Source organism: Nomia melanderi, chromosome 5, assembly GCF_051020985.1.
Source record: "Nomia melanderi isolate GNS246 chromosome 5, iyNomMela1, whole genome shotgun sequence".
Lineage (NCBI taxonomy): Eukaryota > Metazoa > Arthropoda > Insecta > Hymenoptera > Halictidae > Nomia > Nomia melanderi.
The window spans coordinates 14,246,151-14,266,434 of NC_135003.1; the positions used below are offsets into that span (position 1 = coordinate 14,246,151).

Here is a 20,284-nt window from a genome sequence, read left to right on the forward strand (position 1 = left end):
ATCATTGATTTAATTTTTTCCAAATATAGATAAATGTTTCACGAAACAATTATTATTTTTGAAGAGTATATACATAGTCATTGATCGCAAAAATGAAAAGTAGTTAGGATAGTTTAGAAGGATGTCATTAACCCTTGCGATCTAGATTTTGAATAGAGGATGATGTTTGAATAGGAGAGTGACCGGGGGCCTGTATAAACCACGATGCGGCCCTGGTTGAAGAGAATACACGAGAGGTAGGCACGGCTGATTCGAGAAGGCTGGTAGACTGGGTAGGTTGGCAGACAGGAGTAAGAAAGCGAGGTATAGCAATACTGACTAGCAGCAGTCAGACTGGCCGGCCGCGCTGTAGTTCGCGGAGCACTCCTAGCGAATCCGACAGCAGATGTGGCCAGTTAGCTCGGTGCTGTGTGCTCGTCCGGATCACGGAGTGCCGTGGATTTCGATGCACCGACCAAATCCGAATGCAGTCGACAGCAGCGACAACGACCGACAATAGTTCACGAGCGTGGTGACCCTCTCGTCGTGCGACGAGGGTTCGTAAAGATGCGAACGTAAAAGGCGCACACTCGAGAGAGAGATAGAATCTCCGACGTGTGACAGACGAGAGAGTCGCGACCGACAGCGACGACAGAGACTCACGTGAAACATCGACGCATGCAACGGACAGGTGACGAGAAGTTGTCGGGGTACGTTCGATCCGCGGGAAAAAGATCCCTTTTTTTCCGTTCGATCCGTGGTGCATGTGTGAGGCGCACCGTTCAGCCGCGGGGGCATTCGGCGGTACGGTTCGAGTTCTCGAGTGACGTAGCGTTAAGTGCGGCCTTTTGTCTTTAAAGCGGTTCACGGATAGATTCTCCGGTGAGAATTACCGCGGGAGGAAAAGAAGAGGAAAAGAAAATCGAATGGAACAGTCGGTCGCGCGCCACCACCAAGAACGCAGTGACCGTCGTACCTGTCCGTCGGTGGCCGAGGACTTGCCCGATCGCGACTCGGTAGTGATGTGGCAACGTTGCCGGTGGCTCGCGAGCGGAGGAGTCAGTCGTCGCTCGGCTGTTCTGTCGTAGTCCGTGTCTGACAGTGCGGTGTCGCTGCCAATAGAACCGCGAGGGGCCCGTCAGGGCCCACGAGCTTTCCGCGCAACGAGCACCGCGATTTCAACGGCCGCGGTGCGTCACGATGACATGTTCAAGAGGACCGCGATCGAGCAGTACAGGTACAGCAGGGATAATCGCAGAGACACGTAGCACGTTGCTACTACGATAGCGCCGTTTCCTACTCGTTGTGTAAAATAGTTGACGGGAGTGGAGGAGAGAGTTGGTTTCGTTTGCTCGCTCGCTCGCTCGCTCGTTCGCTTTGCTCGCTGGTTGGAAGGTAGTAACAGTGCCTGACCGTATAATCACGGTGGTGTCTTTTTCCCCGACTTCTCTTCGGCCGTGGAACAGTTCCTAAAAGTGCCAGCGCGCGTACCACCACGCGTACACACGGCTCGAGCGTCGAGGAACGAATGAGTGCGTGAATCGTGACACAACACGTCGTATCGGAGTGTGTACGAACAGGGAGAGAGAGAGAGAGAGAAAGGAAAAAAAAAGTCAGTCAGCCGTCTCTCTCTCGCTCTTTCTCTCTCTCTGTCTCCCTTCCGTGGTCGAACTTTACGCCGTCGTATACGCTTCTCCTCGCACACCCTCCCCACCCCTCGGCCGTGACTGTTCCTTTCTCCCTCTCTCTCCCTCGGGGGCCCATTTATCTATCCCGTATCGGCCGTACGTCTGTCTCTCGCGGTCTACCGACATATCCCGTCTCTCTGTGTGTGCGCGCGCTGGCCAGAGTTTTCACTGGCGCGACACGGCACGCGCGCACGCACGAACGCACGATACGACACGACACGACACGTAAATGAAACCGGCTGCCTAGAGAGAAAGGGAGAGAGAAAGACAGAGAAGAAACTAGAAACGGAGGAACAGAGAGAGAGAAAGAGGGACAGAGAGAGAGAGAGAAAGAGAAAGAGCGAGAGAGACAGGCGGCGAAGAACCACGGGAGTGTCAAAGATCCCAGGAAAAATCACGGGCATGGGAACAGTGTGTGCCGTGGACTGAAAAACAGTGCGCGACCGACCGGTTGTCCCGTGTTTCTCTACCGTCCGCGCGCGGTGGTGAATCTTCGCGCTCGGCTCCTCGGCTCGCGACTTGCATTTCATCCGGTGTGCCTCTGTGTGTCCCTTACACCGTAGGAGGAAGAGAGGTTAGGTTAGGCTAGGACACACACTCTCTCTCTCGCGTCACCCCCGGCGCACGATACGCGCCGTCTTTCTCTGTCGCACGGGGCACACTCCTCTTCGCCTCTCTGCCCTCCAGCCCGCCCGACCGATCCACCGCCCCCTCCATCTTTGTCTGGCGTACGCTAAGAGGAACGCGCAGCAGAGACACGAGAGAACCGAGGAACTACCACACGCAGGACAATCGGGGAAAGAGAAGGAAAACACAAATGCCGATCGCCGGTGGAATTCTGGTCGCTGGAACCGCGGCTCATTGCCTGTCTTCCGCCGCTGGCATGCTTCGATTCCTCGCTAGACTTTCAGGTTAGCACGCAATCATCTCTTACAATGCCTCGTTGAAATGTTCCGCTCGTGTTCTACGGCACCGATCCCGATCATATACGTGCGCTATGTCTTTCTTTCTCTCTAGAGTCATTCTTGTTTTTTTCCCCGGTTTTATTTCATTTCTATTTTTTCTTTTCTCTCTTTTTCTCTTTTTTTTTTATTTATTTCATGGCTCATTGGTAAAGAACGGCGCTGGGGAAGCAAAGCGAATCGGCGATATGTATCGATACCCTCGGACTGCGTTCGTTAACGAGATAACGGTCTCGATACTCGATCGTTCCGACGTTTGACGTTTCGTTTTTTGCCCCGTTTCCATGACGTCTCGTTACAATTTCTTTCGTCGCGCGTATACACTGGCACACGTAACGCTTGTGTGTCGCACCGTCTGACTGTCCGTCCGTCTTTCTTACTCCCGCCTGTCTTTTCCAGCGTCGCGTGCCGTCCCGAGGACACGTCTCCTCGTAAAATTCGCCGTTTTCTCTCGTCGCGGCGTCTAGCCACGGGGAGCCGGGGAATCCGTGCGGTTTCGATTCCCAGACTTTCGTGTCGGTGCACCGCGCTACTACCAGCCGGTACCGGCTTAAAACATTCACTCGAATAGTAACGGCTAACGGTCTATTTTATTTTAAATCGTCCGTGCAGACGTGGAAATGAAATGTCTTATTCGTTGCAGCAGCGTTTCTAAAATGGTATTTAAAAATAGTTCATTTCACGGGTTCGCGAACATATATTTTTGGCTTTATCTTGAAATATTCCTGTTCGGCTCCGCTCAATTGATTCCGGAGGAATAGCCTAAACGAAGTCGCGCTTATTTATAAATAAATCCGCTTTGTCAAATGTACATGCACTTCCCCCCGGACGTGTTCTGACGCCATTTTGCTTTTTTATCGCCACGGAATATTTTCATCTTAGATACACGGGATTCCAGTGTTCCGTTCTATGGTGGCCGCGATGGGAAATATTTTACTCGCCAGAAATCTCGCCGCCGATTTCGAATATCATTTTACCACGGAGATCGCCGTGGCGCGCGTGTAGCGTTTGAAATAGTATTTGAAGTATGCTTTTTTCTCGAAATTTTACCCAGCCCTGCCGCCGGCCCGTTAAATGTAAGCGTACAGCGGCGAACGACGTAGACAGAATAAGAGGAACAAAAACGAGAGACGGCCTCGTTCGTACGAGCGCGGTATTATACGAGTTCTCGCGTGTGTATCCCGTGCTAGAGAGGATTGACGTGTATCGACTCGGATTTCCATCGTGTCGCGTGAAATTAACCTTCCCCGCGTCCCCCCTGTGTAATCCGTGTCCGTCGAGATCGTCGCTAATACGGTCTCCTCGTATTTCGCCAATTTTTTTTTTCCCACCGATCCACCGACGATCCACCTAACCTCTTTCTAACAATTATATAGTCCGTGTCTCGAACTAGGCCCGCCGGAACGGTCAAAACGAGCAATTTCCAATTTCTTATTTTAAAACGATCCGGATCACGAAGGTACTTCCCGGCGCAGCAATTAAATCAATTAATATTTTCCGTGTACGGTGCGCGCAGTTAAAAAATATCAGTGACATAGAAACTTGACACGGAATAGAAACGCGCACAGGTTATTTCTTGTCACGAGGTGCACTTTCTACAGTTTCTACATACGTGCGTTATAGTTAAGTAGATTGCTGATCTACACGTGAATTCTCGTACCCCGAAATTTCGCTTGCGTGTACAATTAAACAGACGAAATGAAGATTCATTTTACAAAGGATTAATTAACAGAACTACCGAGCATTTAATACGATTAACCATTTGCACTCGGGGATTTTTCACTGAAAATATTTTAAAGACAGTATTTGGTGAAACTCGTAGAGAAATCACATGTAATGTGATATATTATATAGAGTGTAATATTAAATAACAAATTTTATAGTTTCACTGCATGAAATTAAATGAGTCACTCCTCGAGTGCAAAGGGTTAATATTTAATCCCTATAAAAGTTGTAATAGTAGATTATTTATTTTTATCAATCAAGTCAAAAAATCCAAAACCAGTGATTTTGATTGTCAAAGTTCTAGTTTTAAATGACAACTTAAGCGTACTTAGTAAATGCATGAAAATTGCAGTTTATAGATAAGACTACTCGCTTTATCGCTGGATCCAGGTTACCCTTCTCTCCCGAGGATTCGCGGTAGACAGAAAGGAAATTAGTTGTAGAAGTATCCGATGATTGATGCGATAAATGATGGATTAGTCAGATTACCCGGAAAAAATGGGCGAATCGGTTCGTCGTAAATTTTCGAGTTTCCCAATGCATTATCGGTTGATATCGCTTAGTCGATTGCGCATCGTGTCTCGATTTTCAGAACAGGTTATCCGATTCGCTTCATCAGACATTTTTTTTCTTTTTCTCCATCGTTGACCGACATCGACGGTAATTATTATTTCCCTTGGCTGCAAAGCGAGAATTAGTGTCCTCCATTGGCAACGGTGATTCTTCTCGCCACGGTGTTAATTATCCTTCGTGCGATCGCGTCGCCATTGTCCCCGTTTTCTCAGCCACGAAACTGGAGTAGTTCTTTTGTTGAAAAAATATTCAAAGCCGAGGATCCGCCGAAGATCCGCGAGCATCGGTTGATTTCATTTGAATAACGGAACAAGGAAAAGTTGACTGGAGTATGCGGTTTTTCGAGACTTTGAGGTCATCGAAATTTTTTTTCAATGAAATCACATTCCCGTCCGTACGCGATAGTAATGAATGCCAGGGACGTGAATCATCGTTGAAATTAAAGCCTCATGATACGCATGAAATATTCATTCATTCTTAATATCTTTATCAATGGAGACGCTCACAAGCTCACCGCTGATATCACATATAAATCGTATCGTTTCCGGTTTTTAAATGCATTTTTGTAATCCACCACGCACCGTTATCTAGATCCCAATATATAAATTAATACGATAAAATCCAACGATGCCGCAATGCGAATTAAACAAAAATTTCAACGAAAACATCGCATAACTGCAACGCAGTTTCAAATCTTTAAAATTTCCGATGCACCTAGTTGCAAATGTGAGATACAAAATTTGTGTTCCAATTATACGAGCACATCATTAACTATGTACATATATGCATGAATGAAATTAGAACTCCACGGAACCCACAACGAAGTAACCAGATCTCGTTATACTTCCATATCCACAGATTCATTTTCTGCAAATTCCAAATCGGAGACTAAGGTGTACTCTAAAAAGCGACGTTATCGAAATTGCTCCTTAACCCTTTGCACTCGAGGGGTGACTCTCACTCACTCGATTTCATACAGTAAAACTATAAAATTTGATATTTAACCCTTTGCACTCGAAAGTTTTTCACTTGAAATATTCTATACTTTCTAATTAGATATAGACAGGATTCTTTAAAATGAATTTAACAAGAAACCATATATAAATTAAGTAACAAAATTATTTTCTTTTAATATTTCACGTCCTGATACAGTATACAAAGGTTAATGATAAATAAAATGGGAGTCCCTCTCGAGTGCAAAGGGTTAATATTACACAACGTATAATGCATCAATTTGAGAAACATTGACGTAAAATAGCTCCGTTCCTCGACGTACGTACGATGTCTCTTCGAGTCAATTTTACAAAATATCGTCTTCGCCTCATCGAACGTTAAAATATTTCTAGCGAAAAACTGCCGAGTGCAAAGGGTTAATTTTCCCCGAACTCCGAGCGAGACTTCAGTCGCATCGGAGTCCGATTTATTTGTAAACTGGCGAACGTACTCGAAATACTCGGGGTGATCGCGCGAGTAACTGTCGATCGATTGAATCGCGAGCCGTCGAAACGGGGCTGGGCGCGGGGCGCGGGCCGGCGTGTCTCGTCGTCCGAGACGGCACCACCGGGGCCTGTCTGTTGTACATTAATTCATCGACGAGTGAATGAGCGTAACCTCTGCGGAAAAATCGGGCGCAGATACATCAAAATATAAATAGAAGTGTCTGAGACGGTCCGGCGCGGTGTGTCGACGTGTGTCGTCGGCCGCGCACCGCTCTTCTGACTCTCGAACCCACCAAGAATTTACCCCGTCGTCGGCCCTCGCCCCGGGAACACCGCGAAACCCGCACGAACCGAGAAAATTCGTCGCCGACGCCGGCTAGAGCCGCTGGTGGGCTGCAACTAGCCGGTCGCATTGGTAACCGCAGCCCGTGGAAACGATCTAGTGACTTCTCTAGTGAATTCCGTCATAACTTTGTCTATCGATTCCATTGACCGACGATGGTTCCTCATTGGAGATGGTTTTAGACAACGTTTATTTTCTATATTCAAGATTTCATCGGGTAAAATATATTTTAACCCTTGACTTCCAAATTATCTCGATCCATGATAATCCACGAATGATCTATCATACTTGGGAATTATATTCTCAATCAACTTGGAAACTTCCCTAAGTTCATGGAGATTCACTGATTTCGAGAACGAAAGGAGATCGATTCTCGTGTAATCGAACCGATCGAATTAAAACACGATCACACGGTGACCGTTTCCGAACACGATCCATTGCGTAACACGCGGGTACCGGCTCGCGCGGAAATATGTGGAAGAGATTCGATGGAAATCGCGGCAAAAAGTGAGAGTAGCAATGAGTCAACATCCGCGTCTGTCGGCTCTTTTTTTTCCCGTAGGCTTCGATAATAGATTCCGAATGGTGCGCGACCGCATTTTTCCCGCCCGCCATTTTGCATCATTCCGATCCCTTTTCTCTGTGCTCGTTTTTTTCGTTCCTGGTCTACCCTTTGTCGTCGCATGCGCGTGCTCGCTCGGTTTCCATCGACTGCGGATCGACTCCATGGGGATGCATCAGCGGCAGAGGACCGATTTTCCTGTTGAATCGCCCGCAGACGCTTTATCTTTAGAAGCCCACGGAGACAGACAGTGCGACCGGTTTTTTTCTCCTTAACGGAAATAGCTATCATTCTATGCGCCTTAGAATGAACCGGCAATACTCCGCAAAATTTATTTTCGTGTGGGGTTTACGTATCCGCCGTCGTCTGGCCGGAATATCATCAAAGGGGCGAACGATTAACCGGGAAATTTGCCGAATTTCGATCTCGGTTTGACGCCCACGTTCCCGTCCCTCCTCCGTCTAACCCCTCCTCCCGCTTTCTGCCCCGATATCTCCTCGTTTTCTCTCCTTCTTCACTCGCCTTTTATTACTTTACGACATCCAAGCTGGAAATAATCGGGCAGGATCGTCTCCCTTCCGTTGTCTGGTTGTCTGAAGTTATAGCCGGCGCGCGTTATGCGAATATGCATGCGATCAATCTTGCCGGCGCGCGAGGTATGCCCGCGATAAGTCTCCGCGATAAGATTTTATGCGTCATTTCTATCTCTTAACGATTCCATTTCCACGCGTTTTCATCCAATTCCCCTCTCATTGCCAATTAAGCCTCTATAAACCGGATTTTATTCCTTTCTGAACGGCATTTCGCAATAAAACTGGTCGCTGGGTGTTGAACTTCGGGTGTGAATTGCCGATTAATATTCTATTAGCGAAGGGTTGCTTCGGAGAGGAATGCGCGGTACACACGCTCGATATAGTTCGAGTGGCTGATGAAACAAAGGGTTAAAGGGCAGAGGAAACTATCGCGGCGATGTACGAGTCGGAAGGGGATTACTAACACACTTCGTTCCTCTAAATAGCCCGTTACAAACAGGGCGCAGACATTTATATGAATTCCTATTTCCACGAATATATTTCATAAATGTTATTAATTTACTCACGAAGCCCAGCAAATAACAATTACTACGGCTTGATCCAAGCTCTTTCCCGGAAACCAAACATTCTACACGTAACAATTCACTTAAATCGAAAGACTCTCTAGCGCACTATCGTAAAATTCTCCGGAAGTTAATTCTCCGACTTGACTGCCACTTAATCAACTTCTAGAGAATCCCCTGAAAGTCGATCAAATGATAATTCGCATTTCCCTATCAGAATCAACGGGAAAGTGAAACTTCGGATTCAAAACTCCTCGATCGGTTCCAGCGAATCGACCGGGGGTAGGAAAATATGGGCGCGTCTCTGACTGGGATCGTAAAGCTGGCGCGTATCTCGGCGGCCGGGCAATTAAACGAATCGGTGATTACCATGAAATCGTGAGCGGCCCGTTCGTTGGAATATGATTCACGGTTCCGGTCAATCGACCGGCGATCGCGGAAAGCCGCGAGCGTGCGAACGAACGAGCGAGCGAGCCGCGCGTATGAAATTTCGCGGCCCCGGCCGTATTCGAGAGTATTTCTGTCCCCATTAGCAAATAGCACATGAATTATACATGCCGGTCCGTTAATTAGCGGCGGTGTGTTATGTGTCGGGTTTATCGAGTTGGAAAATTAAATGGTTCGATACTCGCGCGCGTATAAAGACACGCCGGGAACGAGCGAGCCCGCGGTATGCATCTTAAGCGGGGGAATCTTCTTCGAATCCATTCGACCGGATGGATTTTTTTCTTCCTTTTTTTTTCTGTCGAACGTCGACGCGTATCGCGCGTGCTACCGCGAGTAATTCGTTAAATTAAAAATGGAATGCTTCGGTAATATTTGAATAACGATCGCTTCTGCTTCTCGGAGCTCCTTTAGGATTGCCGCAATAATTGCTGAAACTTGCCCATTTTCGGGTTGATCGTCGTTGCGGATTCGTTCTTTACGTTTCGAAGTAGGTTATTATAGCGATTAGTTTCGTTTTCGAGTTTCCTCGGCAGAGATCGCTGGCATTGTTCAACGTTTATAGGAGTCATTATCATGGAGTGTTTCCTTGTTACGCAGTTCCTGGGAAAATTCAGTTGGACCTTGGGGAAAAGTGATCTCCATAATTTCATCATTAACGTTTCTATATGTGCGCTACCTTGGAATACGTAACGGTGAAAAAGGTTAAACAGAAGGACGCATTTGCATTTTCCTATTAGAATATTCAAGTGTAGCTTTTCGTTGAAGGGGTTGGGCGAACTGTGCGCAGTCGATTGAAAAATGTCGACCGTCGTTACGTACGATACATTTATGGAACTTTCACCGTTACGGCGCAATTTTTATTGCTCGTTGTTAAACGGAGGATTTGTAATTCATCGAAAGGATGAACGCGCTTTTAGCTGGCACAGTTTGTTCGGCGCAGTCGTTAGATTTCGCTTTCAAGGTTCCCGTCAAATCTCTCGCGTCAATGCGATCGTGGAAAGGATCGGAATCTCTGGAATTCCGCCATTTAATAAAAGTCATTCCACACGGTTACATCCGGCGATGGTGCGCCGCGCTGTCCCCACGCGCGCATTCAGTACGCAAACGCGTGCAACATTCTCTCGTTACCTGTTGTAATAAGGTCCACGGGCATAGCAATTTGTATGCGGTTCATAGTAGGGTCGCCTTGTGAAATAACAGCAAAACACAAGTGTTGTACGGTAGCCAAACCTTGCCTTTAACGTTCTTATTATTTTATTCGCGGAATTAGCTCAATTGCTGCAATACGTCCGCGCCGACAACAAAATAATACATAAGCTACAATCAGTATCTTCACCATAAACAATGACCAATCTAAAACTTACATACTCCCAATCTCTTGCAACTAGAAAAACAATCAACAAATCCCTAAAAAATTCTCCGAACACAACCCTGATCTGCAATCCAGTAAAATTTCGAAAATCTAGCGTACAAATAAGGAACACAAAACGAGACTCGATAATCCGAAATTTTCTCACAACAACCCCCTCCGTTGATACAAAGGGTTGAAACTCGACGCAAGAACTATTTTCTACGTGACCTATCGAACGGTCCATCGTAGGTAGAATTTGGTTCAAGGTTTACTTCCTCCTGACCCAGCCACGTACTCTTCCATACGATCGGCCATCTCCGTGAACCGTCAAGCGTATCGCATCCTCCAAACTTCCATCGGAAAGAGAGGGAGAAAAGAGGACTGTCCGAGATGAGGATATTCGGTCCCGTTTCCAATGCCCGTAGATGGAGCACGTCCAAGGGCGACGCGGTTTCGGTCCGCTTTTCCCAGACACAATAATGTTTCTCCGTCGCGTCTCTCCGGTGGAAGTCGGTTGCACGGCCAGACCGTTCGCAACAATGCCGACGTAACGCCTATTTCTAAATGGACGAGTCGGGCGTGGGACTCGTCGATACAACAATGAGTACCGTTATTATTAGGTTTCCTGGACAAACAACGGCCACCAGTCGATGCCCCCCTACCTCTACGAACCTCTTTCGTGCAAATCGCCGATCGGCCTAGCTTGCCTAGCCATTGTCCACGGGGCTTCGAGACTTCGTCTTGTTGTTGTTTGTCGGGCCTCGAGGGGTTTTACGAGTTTTAACGGGGTCTCTTAAAGGATTTCGAGCCTTCTTTCGCTCTACGGCGAAAGAGAATCCCCGGGCGACATGTTTGCCACGGTCTCCGGAGTCTCGGATCATCTGCTTTGCATCCGTGTTGAGGACTCTTTCTGGCGGACCTGGATTCTGAAATCTTAATTGGAAGCACTAAGCGATGCTTCTGACAGTGGTTCTGGGAATTGATTGAAATTTGATCAATGGGAGTGTTGACCGAGTTACTGTAACTTTCGAGGATGTTGCACTTGAAAGACTTTTTTCAATTTCGAGATTTCTGTTATTTGTGGATTTTGAATTTGATAGACCTTAAAATCCTAGTAGTTATTCACCTGTGAATTGATAATGAATTCTGGATAATAAGACGCGGTCGGATTTGTCAATATTTATTTTCAGTAGTTTGTGTAGGTTCGGTATCTGTTTTAAGATATTTCACACGGGATATTTAACAAGTTTTTAGCATTTTGTAAATGGTACAGAGAACCTCCCCTTAGTGTCTAGGGTTAATACACCGCACGAGCTGCGATTCGTCAGTTTCCCCGTCGTTCACGAGCTACAGGAGCGATTTCTGACGAGAGGACTCTTATGACTATGCTGACCGTGTATCCGGTATCGTGTCCGATCTCGGAATGGTGAAAATCGTCGGCGTTAACGATGTACCGCGTCGCATACGCGACATCCGCTACCTGCTTGCCAAACAGCGGCTCGTAAAATCCACTTGGTAACCGCGTTCAACCTCAACAAGCTCTTCTCGGGGATAAACCTTGAGAAGTATTTTCTTTTCACGTGTTCCTGGGTTGTTCGCGCACCCCATCCTCCAATTTCAAAGCAACCCTTGCCGGTCTGTTGTCCCGGGGAACGGTCGATCCCTTTCAGACGCGCTGTTTATCGAGTCAAATCGAAAACAGCGTCTTGAGACTGATACTGGCAAACAGATTGTTTCGACCAGGGGATAGTTCAAATATTCGGTTCATTTCTACCCAATAACTCCGCAAACTTCCTATTACTTAATAAATTCATACCGACTTCAATCTCAATGTTCCACGATTAAATTAGCTTCTACTTCAATTCCCCATCGAATCCTTTTAAATTCCAATTTCCAGTTACCAAATTTATTCCACTTTCGATCTTCCATCGCTAGCTTCACTTCAACCCCGCCGCCGAATTCGTCCAGCTCTAAATCTGCCGCTTTACCATTCCAATCGATCACATTTACATCTGCGACACATTAAGTTCAGCTCGCAGCTTAGAAATCTCGGCACATCGTTAGATTTTACGAGCTGCGATATTAGGCTGTGCTCTCACCCTCCCCGGGGCGAAACGGCGGGATTATATACGAAGTTCTTGAAATTCGGTATTGCGGTAGGGCGCACTGCCGTGGCCGCTGCACTGCGTCCACTGCAGGAGACCGACCCTGAGGGCGTGGAGGCCCGCGGCCGGTTGCGGAAGTCCCTGGCACTTCGTGGAAATAAAGTTTCGTGCGGCGTGCCGGGGCATCGCGAGGTTAAGAGCCACGATATATCGCGGCCGGCCTGATTTCAGCGCGGCACGAAAACCGTCCTCGCATTTTCTAAGCGGTCGCTCTCCATAGGAAATCCTCCGGTTCTTTCTCCGTGCTCTATTTCTCTCCCCCCTTTCCCCCTTGCGCCATACCCTTGCAGTTGTCGCGCCACGTGGTGTACAGGGTGACTGTTATCGAGTGACCGGCGCCATTATTCCCGGAGCGGAATTACATCCGAGCACAAAAAGGAATTGTTGAGAAGGGGCGGTGATTTAGCGGGGATGATTAGTATTTCGGGAGGGGAGCGGTGCTCGGAACGCGAGCCATTTTGTCGATGAATGCACCTCGAGCTGTGAATAGGGAATTGGTGATCGATTCTTTGGAAGCGATCGATGTTTGATTGAAGTCTGAGTAAATAATCCTCTATATTGTATTGCAATAATTCTCTGTGTAATGAACGATTATCTAGTATTGTTGAGACACATGTAAGTTGGGATATCGGTGCTCGTATTATTCCTTGGAAACATTTGGGAACGCGCAATCTCGCGAAACATATCGTTCGATAGTTACCGTCGTTTGTTGCTACCGGAAATGTTGAATATTCATTCCTCGTTCACAGTGATAATCCACATCGCTCTTAACTTGCTCGCGTGTTCTTTGAATATTCTAATGAGGTACTTTTCCGATAACCGACGGTTAAAGATTCTTCTACCCCTTTATCCCTTTGGATCGCTTGCATGACCCGGTATTATAAGATTCTGACCAAGATCCAGCCTTGGCGCTACGAGATAAACCGTATCGAGGAGCAAGCCGAGTATCCACTAAAAATATCCTTATCTTCCGCGGTATGAATAAATCATTCCTTCGGTTGTACAGAAAGTCGATGCGTTTTCCCGTTCGTTCCCTTATCCTCGGACTTTCGATCGGCCCGTAAGAATCCGCCCTGTGTGCATGCGCCAGCGAGCACCTGCAGCGTGAAGTTATGCAAATTTCTGGCGTTCGTGTGCACGTCGGTGTGTCTTTGGTAGGTCCGCGGCGGCTCGATGCAGTGGACCTTCCAATTCCTATTCGGCGAGACCGGCGTCGCTTATTTTTTCTGCCCGTCGAAACTACGCTAATGCCAAATTACCTCGCCGCGAACACGAAACCACCCCGTTCGCCTGGACACAAAGCGCCATTATCGAGCGTTTTCGTGGGCCAAGAACGATTCCTCTATCCTCTTGCCTTCCCTTTTTCGCGTCGAAACGGAACCCGCAATGATAGGGCGTTATTGCCCGGGTGATAAATCATCCGCGGAATTATACGAGATCTTGGGAGAGAATTCAGCACATCGAGAATACGTAGTATTCGTCGAGCGGATGAAAAAGTTGTATTGGATCGAAAGTGAATATTTTTCAAATTACAAACGGTCTTTTATTTCTATTGTAAACGGTCGCTTTTTTTTAGCTCTCGAAGATCATTTCAAGTGAAACTTATTCAACTATGAAAATAATTTCTGAACACACGTTCATGAGAACTTGTTTCTACTATTTGAATTTCAACCTTTTCATTCCGCTTGATGTTTCACTTTTTCCTCTTATTTCGATACTTTCTACTTTCAATGCTCTACGATCTGTTTAGTCATCTTTTATGTCGTCAACCGAACAAAAATATATAAATCTCTTCGACACATTTGACCAGCCAACGTCACGAACGCATAATTCCCCTCAAGCAACTGGCAGAGACCGCTGTCACGTACGCGCGATTCCAGGGACGCTTGCCGACCAACGATCGTTAGTCTCGAGAAAGGAGAAAATGAATTTCAAGCTCGGGCGGAGATTTGCATTCCCTTTATCTCGTCGCCTACCGTGTTCCACGCGACGAGGAAACCAGAACGATCACGCGAGTTCCTCGTGATACATCATTTTTCGGGAACGATTCACTGTTAAGCGGTCCGATGGGGGTACCCGGACTTTTTCCGAGACAAAGGAGGAAATTCCGTTGAGTTCGAAGCGAGCGGTGACTAGGTGCGCTGCGTTTACGCGTCGTTTTCCTTTTGGCAGTGACTAGGTGACTGGAAGTTGCAGAGAAAACGGGGAGAGGCTTGCGGTCGCGCTGCTGTTTTTACCGTGGACGCTGCGACGTCGCAAATTACGTTCTTACAACGTTATTTCTCGTTTAATATTGTAGGCTGATTAGTTAAACGATGACTGGGACACGGAAACGATTAAACGTCCGCCTCGTCCGGTTAGCGGAGCCTATAAAACGACCTGCTTCAATTTGTTCTGATCTTGAACACTATTTTCTTTTACTTTTCCTGATTAATTAAATGAACGTATCCTTGATACAGTAAAAAAGGACACCACTGTTCTTAGTCGGAAATGATTGAAAAAATATGTTCGCTACAATAACGTCGATGTGAACGAAGCTTGATCTTCGATATTCCAGTCAGCCTCAGGACGCGAAACAGGGAACGCTCGTTTCTCGTTTTCCTTTTTCGTAAATTGATACTTAAAGAAACAAGTATATTTACCGGTAAATAACCGACTGGTGTGAACGCGCGATAATTGGTGGTAAATAAAAATCAACGACGATAACAGAACGTCGGTGATCAGCCGTCGGTGGCCTGGATGCGTTAATAAACGGATTTTACTGGGACCCCGTCGGCGATTTGCTTTCACCGTCGAATCGCAGCCCTAGATGCGCAGCCGGTGAGAAATTAAGTAAAACGGCCTTGAGAAATCGAGAATTAAATAGCGTCACACACGTATATATACACACGGGACCGGCGACGCCGTTGCACATCCGCGGTTTTCTATTTTTAAAAGTTTACGCGGAATATTTTTCACGCGCGACACGTGTTTCCCATTCCCATGCCCCGACGGAATTCTATTGGGAAACGAGTCGCCGGGATGAGTGCCGTCATTCATGCCCGCCACAATGAAGCCGCCATCTTTCCTGCGGCATCCTTTCCATTCGTCGAATATAGACCGGGACTTTACGAAAAAGAACCGATTCGTTTCGGTCCGTCTCGCTCTAAACATTAAGTTCCAACGAATTCGCTAATCGCGTCGTTATTCGAAATTATCGTTTATAAAGATTTCAGTTAATTCGATTATTCGACTCACTTCCACGGGAAATGTAGACGTTCGAACGGTGAACAATACGAATGAAGATACACTTAAAAATTGAACCATTATTCTAGAAACATTCAAGCAAATAGAAATTCTATTCTCTAATTTTTCAACGTACGTTTCACCAACTCGTACGCAAAATTTATCATCGATTTCTTGGATAAAGTATGATACGGAACTCTCGATGATTTCCAAGACACCCTGTACAGAACAATTACACCGCGCCTCGATCCGACGTTTAATCGAATCGCGAGCGGAGCCCGATCAATTAAAACCGAATCGGGCGAACGAATCACGGCCGAGCGACGTTTATTAGCTTCCTGGTCTCGGTTAAATCGCCTATGTCAAAAGTTGCACGCGCGAGCTCTCGCGGCGCGCAGAAAATCGCGGCCGGGAATTGTCGACGAGCGGGAGAGAGAGAGAGAGAGCTAGAGAGGAGGAGGGGAGGAGAGGATCGGCCGCGTTGCGGCGAGAGAGCTATGCTAATGAAGCTGTTGCCGGCAGGTCTAATTGCGCCGTGTCGGCTAATGAGACGCCGGTTTACCTGGCTGACGGCGCGCCCGAAATTTTTCAACGGAAAACCCGCGCGCGATCCGTATCAGGGTTGGTTTTAATAACGAGGGTGGTCGGTTTAATGTGTTAATTGTTGAAGCATCGTTCATCGAAATCTGCTCGTCAAATTCACAGTTGAAGGGATTCCTTTAACGAAACGGAAATTAGGAATACGTGATTCCTCGTTCGTTGATCTTTTAATCGACTCCCGCCTCGTAGATAGAATAATTTTCGATCGTTTCCATGCGCGATCGAGAGAATTAATTGTTAAAGTTACATTTGTTCAAGTTACGAATTAAATCGCGTTGGAAGCCGAGCGACAAGGTGGTCAAAGTGTTGCTAAACACGCCGCTTAGTAGGTGTTAAATTCCGGCAATAAACATCACCATTATCCTCGTAATCTGACACGATAGTTTCTTTTAATTTTTCCGTTTTATAGATTCAACGGTCGTGGGTGCAATTTATATCACTTGTTACGGTGGTTTTTGCCGGGGGAAAAATAGACGGCGGAGTTTACCGCGGTTCGAACGTGGAACACCGGGGCAATAAACAGAACGCGGTGTGTTATATAATTCCAGTCTAATTAAGTATTTCTCCGCAAGAATAAAACTGCTCGCAGACAAAGGCAACAGATAACACTGGAATGCACTTATTTTTACGGTTCTGTCTCGTTTCATTACCGTTCCAACGTGAACCCGACGCGTTAAAATGTGCAACATTTTTCCGTGATAATCTAATAAATACCCCGAATAATGGTGGGAACCGAGATAAAGCTGAAACCCGAGTAAACATAGGGGGTATATAGGGTAAGCGTACAATGAAATGAGGATTATCAAACGATCTCACGTTAAAAATGTCCTTCGATAGTTTATCATTCCTCCTGCGTGCCTTGTTACATGCCACTGTTTAACTTCTAATGAGATGCCTGTATTCTGAAAACTACACTCTATCATTGCATTAGATTCATCAAAAATTATAAACAAAGTAATTAAAAACTACGAGTTAAGTAAACAATCTCGTCCGCCGTACACGTTAAGTACATAAAATCCCAGACAACCAAAGATTTCAATTTAAAATTAAAACAACTTAACTCACGCTGGAAAGACGTGCTACGTACGTTATGGTATTTTCATTCTAGAATACATAACATATACACGTTGATAATCTTATATTACGCATTCTAAATCCTTTAGAAATCCACCACATTGTACAAAATTATGAATAAACAAAGTTAGTGTACATATCCGTATATAACAGGTAAAGACAAACTTCTATTCGAGATCCCGTCGAATCTCCGGATTCGTTGCTACCGGGAGTGGTTAAAAATTTCATTTACCATTTACCAGTCATCGCGTTACCACGAAATGAATTCGAGTCGACACGACGCGCCCGTACAAAACCAATACGACCGCGACGGGTTAAGATAATTTCTCGCTGAACACGATGAGTACAAATGTTCCTTCCGTTTATCGTGAACGACCGACCGGCTCGCCGTTTACGAGTCCCGAGAACTTCATTTCCGATGTTAACGATCGGTGCTCTCGGGGTTCCTCGTTATCACCGTGGTGCCCCGTGTTCTTCCCTCGGCTCCAGGAACGGCGTTTCGCACGCACCGGGGCCGGACGCGGCGCCGAAAAGATGGCGGCCGGCCACCGGGACGCCGCGCCGACCGGTGCGTGTCGTCTCCGGGCAATTATCAGCGACCGAATGATAAAGACAACCGGTTAATAACGTTGCCACGGCTCGTAGGAGAGAATTTAATGGGCGGGCTCACGTTGTTCGCTCCGCGCGGAAATTAATAAGCCGGTCGGTGTATCGATATCGTTCCTCTCTCGGGGGGCCAGGTTTAATGAGATTACGGGACGCGGCCCCGGCGATGATCAAGAGATCCGCAGACGCGATCGACGATTCCGTTCGGGAAAAAGGCCGCGCAACCAGGACGATAATTACGCCGGCGCGGCGGTTCCTTTTGTTGACTTTTGAAATTGCTGCCCGCGCTAATGGCCCCCGGCCCCTGTCTCTCTCTCTTTCTCTCTCTCTCTCTCTCTCTCTCTCTCTCTCTCTCTCTCTCTCTCTCTCTCTCTCTCTCTCTGTCCCTCTCCGTTGCGGGACATCAATCTTGGGATATTAGGAGATATCTCGATTACGAGCCCGGTCGACGGTCATTCTTGCTGTTTGGGTAATTTGGTGTAAATTAAATGTAATTTCTGTTTCTTGCCTTGTTTCCTTCGTGTTCTTAATCTTCCTGTTTCGTCCTTCTTTTGGGGGGGATCCCACTTTTGTGCTCATCTCTGTGATCCGCTCGGTAAGAGATTCGAGACTGTCTTGATTTGAATTCCCTGGGAAGTGGATCTGTATTGGTTAATTATGAATTTTTTTTGGAAATTGGGGTGTACTGTAAATTGATTCGATTTTTGGGGGATTTTAGGGATATTAGTGAAACTTCGTGGTACACTCTGTATATAATACAATGTTATCCAACCTTAGTATCTCCAGTGTTATTCAGCACACAGTTCAAACCACCGGTATCAGTGCTTCAGCTTAAATTACCCAGCGAATAAATATCGATAACGGTATATCAGCGACCGTGGACTTTGAAGTCGATTCCCGGGCACCGGTTGCGATTACAATCTCCTCGCGATAATTATGATTAGTTCCTCGATCGGAGATCCACTATTCTCCCATATTTTCATCGAGTCGTTCCCCGTATTAACATCCGGCCGTGTCGGCTACTCGTGAAATTCAAGTTGAACGAATCGATCGAATTTGTACACGAATACTTCCCGACGGAGATTTATTCTCGGGGAAATAAAAATTGATAACCGTCGGTAGCGAAGCTTCTAAGGAAAATGATCGTTGCCTCTAATGGTGGCGTGCCTTGTGGCCAGTGCGGCATGAATCATTCGAGGAAGTGATCTGCGGGCATTGAAGTCTCCGCAACTTGCGACTCGAAATCAGACCTACAATCGATTTCTAATGAATTTTACAGATTGCAAATATTACACCGTTTGTACACGATTATTTTTGTACAAATTCATCTGTAAACAGTGATGTAGACGGTGGTTATGAAACATCAATAAAAATTGATAAGATCTTCCTCGAGTAACAGATAACGATTACAGGTTTCGCGAAACCTCATTCCCGTTGTTTATTCTATCGATGAATTATTCGAAGAATCGCTTTAATATTGAACTATTATCATTTTTTCTGATCAGAATTCTTATCTTAATTCCATGAACAACGGTTCTGTCGAGTATTCTTCGCTACCAGGTGTCCTACAAGTAATCCACCATTTTCATCTTGTAACTAATAACACGATACACTTAAATTAGATTTCCAATTTCCAAACATATTCACAGAAAGCGTACTCTTCTCATACTCTCAATTCCGAAAACCACACGTTCCTTGTATTCTCAGTTTGCAAACACCACAATTTCCCCGAAAATCATACACGTTTCCTATCCTCGATCTCCAATCTTCGCAGATTCAAGAATCGCACATTTCTCATCCGGATTTCCGAAAGCACACGTAACCAACAGGTCCACGCAAACCGGCGATCGCACTATCGCCGATCGAGTAGTTCCCGATGCCACCGGTCATTCAGACGAGCATCGTCGGTCGTCGGCGTTCCTTTATCCCGGCGACTCTTCCGGTCGCCGATCGAGGAGTCGATGGCTCGCGAAATCCTCCGTCTCGCGTCTGAACCGTCGGGATGTCAGTGCCCTTATTTTCGCGCTTTTAAGTAGGATTCTATTTACGCCCCAGCCGGTGCAGTTTTTAGTTGCCGGCTATCTTTGTATAGGTGAATCGCGCGGAACCGCAGCAAGGATAGTCGGGGGCCGAAAGAAGAAACGGCGGCGCGAGACAGCCTCTAGGCGCGAGGGAGACGGTCAGAGCCTGGTAGAGGCCAAGGCAGACCAGAGCGAATGAGAAAGAGTTAGAGGGAGAGAGAGAGGGAGGGAGAGGGAAGGAGAAATGAGCGACGGGAGAAGGAAAAAAGGATAGAGGAGAGACGGTCTTACGAGCGTCTCGCGTCTACGAGCGTATCCCGCCTTGCCGGCGCGTATCCAGGAAGTGACGTCAGCCGACGACGTTCTTATGAATTAATTTGCGGAAATCAAGCCTCCCACCTACCCCTTTCTCCGGCGCTCGCCGCTTA

General features: G+C 46.7%; 1 protein-coding gene across 2 annotated transcripts in view; it reads left to right on the forward strand.

Annotated features, from left to right (window-relative positions):
• The window catches only part of LOC116424019 (uncharacterized), an 81,619-nt gene that overhangs the window by 637 nt on the left and 60,698 nt on the right, over positions 1-20,284 (forward strand). The window contains exon 2 of one of the 2 annotated variants that reach the window (XM_076368110.1): positions 175-1,216. In XM_076368110.1, coding sequence (XP_076224225.1) covers positions 1,180-1,216 — 37 coding nt within the window. In that variant the 5' untranslated portion in view covers positions 175-1,179. Of the gene's footprint in view, positions 1-174; positions 2,579-20,284 lie in introns of both variants that reach the window. The other variant, XM_076368109.1, reaches the window with a different exon arrangement.